The sequence below is a fragment of the Perca flavescens genome, chromosome 5 (assembly GCF_004354835.1).
Source record: "Perca flavescens isolate YP-PL-M2 chromosome 5, PFLA_1.0, whole genome shotgun sequence".
NCBI classification, from domain to species: Eukaryota; Metazoa; Chordata; class Actinopteri; order Perciformes; family Percidae; genus Perca; species Perca flavescens.
Window position 1 is genome coordinate 13876075 of NC_041335.1, and position 5671 is coordinate 13881745.

Sequence of the window (5671 nt, forward strand, 5' to 3'; positions counted from 1 at the left end):
ACCGAGTTCAACAGCTGACTCACTGGAGCACGTAGAGGGTTCAACGCATTAGCCTATATAAACAAAAATAACTTTATGTTGTTTTTAGATTATTGATTTAGGCTATGTGTAGCTATTTGCACAATACAACAAAGCAGCAGACACACAACAACAAAGTTAAGAAGCAAGTTGTGCAGCAGGTGGGATTTAAAAAAAAAAACAAAAAAAAAACTTAAAGGCTTATAGAAGAAATCTCCCCTAAATAAATACTATAAGCAAATACAAAAGTATTATAATCTACAAAAGAAAAAAACATGGAATCATAAAGCAAACAAAATAACCAATATAGTATATTATTGAGAAATAACAAATAAAACAGTTGTATTCAAATAAAAGGATAACAACTTTTCAGAAGGTTGCTTGGATTTCAGAAACTGTCTGCTGCCCCCACAATGCAACTCGGCCTACTTTTACTCAGTGGTGAACAATGGTGGTGAAGTACTCAGCTCTTTACGGTGTAGAAATACTGTGTGTGTGTGTGTGTGTGTGTGTGTGTGTGTGTGTGTGTGTCTCTCTCTCTCTCTCTCTCTCTCTCTCTCTCTCTCTCTATGTGTATATATATATATCTGCATTGTTATATATTGAACAGTAATAAGTCATCATTTTCCAATAATATTTATGATAAATATATACACTGAGGTCATGTTGCATAAATTGTACTTTTGCTTACTTATATTTTAAGTAATATTTTCTTCCAATTCTTCTGTACTTTTGTACAATTTTGAATGCAGGACTTTAATGGATAATAGAGTCGCTCTGTATGCTATATTAATATTGTGAAATATCTGCAGTTCCCATGACAACTGAGGTGTCTGCTGAGGAAGATCATGTGAAATGATCGAAAGCCTCCAAACAGCTACTAAATGGACCTTGAGGTGAGACTCTTTTGCCAACTGCTGTTTCTAAAGTCAAGAATGAACTTGTGAACTTGTAAAGTAATTCATATGATCTGCAGGTAAATGGTGCATCCTAACATAAATACAGTTCCAATATTATACTAATGAACCCTGTTATACAGACCAACAGCGACGCCCAGTGGAGAAAATGCGAGCCCTCAGTTTGGGATAAACTTCTTTAACTTTATGTGGGTCATTTTTTTCTCAAACTGCTGAATTAAATAGATATATTATAAAAGTGGAAAAACAATATTTGTTTTTGAAAATGGTAAAGCTAAATTAAGTCTTTAAAAAGGCTCTTGGATCAGCTGGAAAAAGCATTGTCACAAAGCTGTTTGTCTGACTCCATGAAGAGTTGACTTTTTAGAGATACGTGGTTCTCACAGGACAGCGACGCTACAAAACATGATCTTAGAAAATAATGCATTGCTGTAGATTAAACTACCCAACACTATAAAGAAGTTAGAATCAGCACAAATTTAAACATCTACAGCAGTAAAATGCAACACATTAATGCAGAAGATATATTAATCCAGAAACATCAGATATAAGACACACTGACAGGGAACATTTTACTGCACAATCAATACTTTTACCTTAAATACTTTAAGTACAGTTTGATGATAATACTCAGTACTCAGTAAGGTTTTGAATGCAGGTCTTTAACTTGAAGTGGAGTATTTCCTAACCTTGAGGTACAGTAAGATGGTTTTGTCAACTGAAGATTTAGAGTAATACACACCGTCATTTCACAAAATAGGAGAAAAACCTTTTATTGACTTAAAATCCTTCTCAAGTAAATGAGCTCCGATATGTTTTTCGCATTAAAATGCAATAACTAAAACACAACAAACACTTGTGCCTCTTAAACTGGAGAAACAGTTTGTATTTTAAGATCTATTATATAAGAATTTTTTTTCTGTTTTGTGAGCCAGTAAAAAACAAAAGACAACATAAAGTTTATTTACTGAGACTTGAACTCTGATGTTAGAAATGAAGGTGATGTGTCTTCAAACTGTTCTGTCCACAATACGAACAAAAAAAAAAGTTTAAAAAAGGCATCAGGCTTCATCGGTTGATTTGTCTTCACCTGCAGATAAAACACAACCAGTGATGAGTGTCAGGATCTTTATATTATATTTATATTTCACAGACAAGAAAACAACTATTTTATACTCTAACAACACATTTAAATGATTTGTGTAATTATTATTTGTAAAGCACCTCAGCCTTTCAACAAGGCAATTTAAAGTGCTTTTCATAAGACAGAAAGGCATTAAGGAAATAAATACAAGACAATATAAAAGACTTAAAACGTATTCGGTTGCAAAATGCTAGAAAGGCTAAGCTACACAAAGCAAGCCTCTCAAAACACTCCCAAGGAACACGCATATCCTGGGTGAAAGTCTTTTGTTTTCCCCGGGAAGCGAATTCCGCTCCCAGGCTTTGTGTCCTGTATGTAAAGGCCCACCCATCCTCCCAGACCACCTTCCTACACAGCCAGTTGCGTTCTTATACAGCAGCAATCAATGTGGTGCACACAGCCAGGGGCGTCAGACTCAGGGGAAAAAGGGGACTGAGTACCCAGGGCCCTCATGTGAGGAGGGCCCAAAAAGATGCTAGAATAAATAACTGTGGATGCGGGGAGGGGCCCACAGAAAAGGCCTTTCTACAGGGCCCAGAATTTTGTGCTACGCCCCTGCACCCAGCAAAAAAAAAAACAACGTGTAAGCTAAATCATAAGAATTACAGTGCTTAATTTTCCGTAGCTTTTCGAACGTATGGTTCATGACAACAGGCTGGTGTGTGTGTGTGTGTGCGTGTGTGTGTGCGTGTGTGTGTGTACGTACAGTCAGGTTTGGTTGGAGGAGGTGGTGGAGGTGGAGGTGGAGGAGGTGGGGGTTTGGCGCAGGTGTAGGACACCTCCAGGTACCGGGTCTGCTCCTTACAGGGATATTCCCCAAACACCAGCTCAGTGACGGGGACCTCACAGGACCTCCTGTTAGCACAGCTGCACACAGAAACAGGTGGATAGGTTTACTGCTAACATGGTTTCCTCTATGTCCATAAAACTCACCAACACTTTCACCTGAAGCCTAAAAGGTTTTACAGCATTTGCTCGTCTACGTCCTGCTGTTAATACAGACATGTCTGACTCGCCTCTTCTTCTGAGCCATAACGTTTGGCAAATCAAATCTTATTAAAAAAAAATGTCTAAACACATAAAGCGAGCCACATGAAAAACAAAAGGTTTTATATTAAAGTTTTTTTGATTTTTATATATTAGCGTAGTTCGAAAAGTAAATGGGCTTCTGAATGAGGTTTCCTTACTTGTGGACCAGAACCTGGAAGTTCTGGTTTTACTTTGGCTATCCAAATGCTCTTTTTTTTACTGTATATTCATCAGTACTTATTTCTGTCATTGTGCTACAGCAACAACCGAATTTCCACTCTGTGATCAATAAAGGTTTATCTTAAGTCATTTTCCTCATAATAACCATGTAATTGATTTCTCCTGGTATTTCCTGTCAGCTTGTTGTGTAGTTCTTCTGCCCTCCAGTGGACATAAAGTAGATAAATAGATTTTTCTTACAGATCCTCCACCACCATTTCAGCCCAGGGGAAGGAGCAGTAGGTGTCCGGCCCGTCATCTGGGTAGGGTTTTCCCTCCCCACACCTCGTCCCTACCCCAACCTTATACAGGATGTGATCCAGCTTTATCTTAGTGCCAACATCTGGGGGAGGAGGAGGGAGGAGTATGAAGTGTTAGAACACCACATTTAAATACACATTTAAATAGTTTTAATGCAAAATATTTGCAGGCGAGTGGGCTATTATTAATTTTCGTGTTGTTTATTCTTCACACCCCTGATGTGTAAAGGCCTTTAGATGTGCAGATTGATACCGCTCTTGTGAAGCTACAGTCAGCAGCCGGTTAGCTTAGCTTAGCAGAAAGACTTGAAACAGGGGTAAACAGCTAGCCTGGCTCCGTCCAAACATAACAACATCCTCCTGCCACTTCCTGAGAAAAGCTCACTGATTAACATGATGTATCTGGTTGGTTTGATCTAAAGAAAAAAGCGTAAAAACAAGAAATTGCTGTTCTTTACGAGGGATTATGTGGCCCAAGCATATGTCCCAAAATGTTGACCTTTTGCTTTAAGGTTAAAGTGAAATTTAGGTTTAAGTCAGTAAGTAAGTAAAAATAAAGTGGTGAGTGACTGAACAGTTCCTATGAGGAGAGAAAGATGAGAGGGTTTCTGTGTTTTCTTACCACATGACATCTTAGCGGTTTCATTGAAACAGGAATAAATGACCTCTCCCTCTGAAACACACACACACACACACACACACACACACACACACACACACACACACACACACACACACACACACACACACACACACACACACACACACACACACACACACACACACACACACACACACAATTACTGCTCAGTGTTTTCTTTAGTCCTGCACTTTGTATTTAGAGTCAAAACAAAAAAATTCTGTTTGGATTTTAAAAGATCTGGGTTGAACAGCATGCAGATTCATTTGAAAACGGTGTGAGAAAGAACATTTATTTAAATATGGACATAACATCATAACATAACCATCAAACTGTAATGTAATATTCATTCTGCACTTACCTGCAGTGCGAGTGAAATACCAAGCGGCAGCCAGCACTGAAAACACAAGACAAGTTCATCTGAGTTACAATTTTCATCAGTTCAACACTATTATTCACAACATGCATGTAATCAGGCATCCCAAAGAACCAGTTTCTAATAAATCATAATTGAAACATTTCTGCATTTGTGACATTTTGAGAAAGAGTCAAAATAACAGCTGTCACTGAGGTAAATTAAAGGAGGTATTTACGTAATATCTTCACTCAAAATATATAAACATTAAATTACCAGCTTTCTAAATACTGAGCATAAAACAACAGACTTTGATTAGAATGGATATGAAATATAAAGATCTGAATGTGACCAGCACAGGTAATGTTTTCAGAAAATCACAATCTGTGATCAGTTCACCTTTAGCTCCTATTTACATGTTTATGAATACATATTCATTAGGAATGTCAATATACATGTAGAAAGTAGCCTAAACAAAAAAAATTAAGTCAAAATTAAATAACTAATAATAATTAATGTTTATGGTCACATTATGGGACAACAGCGTCCAGGGAATGAATCTACATTCTGACATTTACTGTTAACATTTACAACTCTTTCTTTCCAAACTTGAACACCCAGCAGATTAAAAACACAGAGTTAATATTTTATACTCTACATTTGAGAACAAAGTTGCCAGAACATTCAGAATAAAAGCTATAAATTCCACTACTTAAATCCATCCAAACAGGGTTATGAAACGCTGCATGTTTGACTAAAACCGAGAGGGAACTCACCGCCGAAGGCGACCAACCTCAGTGGGACCATGTTCCTCAGCCTCCTCTTCTGTCTTCCACCTGCAGACAGTCTGACAGTGAAAGCAGCCTCTGGACGTCCAGGTATTTATGTGTCCGTCCTGACAGCAGACATGCAGACGCCTGTCCCGCCGCTGCAGGCACGCAGGGCCTCCTGACCCAGATGTGATGAACATGTAAAACCCTGCAGAGCTGCAGGAGAGAGATCTGTAAAATCCACAGGTTCCTGGACCTTTAACACTTTCAATCCCAGCTGCACCTCATTCTCCTCCATGCTTCTCATTAAGAAGCTCAA

The 5671-nt window shown here is 38.2% G+C and overlaps 1 protein-coding gene across 1 annotated transcript; it reads right to left on the reverse strand.

Annotated features, from left to right (window-relative positions):
* Positions 1–1996: 1996 nt before the first annotated feature.
* On the reverse strand, positions 1997–5416 carry LOC114555433 (L-rhamnose-binding lectin SML). The gene is made up of 6 exons (XM_028577801.1): positions 5359–5416; positions 4589–4624; positions 4210–4260; positions 3529–3670; positions 2786–2946; positions 1997–2025 (listed from the first exon to the last, which is right to left on the reverse strand). Exons 1-6 carry the CDS (start codon positions 5387–5389, stop codon positions 1997–1999), a joined length of 450 nt encoding a protein of 149 aa, XP_028433602.1. The 5' UTR covers positions 5390–5416.
* Positions 5417–5671: the final 255 nt, after the last annotated feature.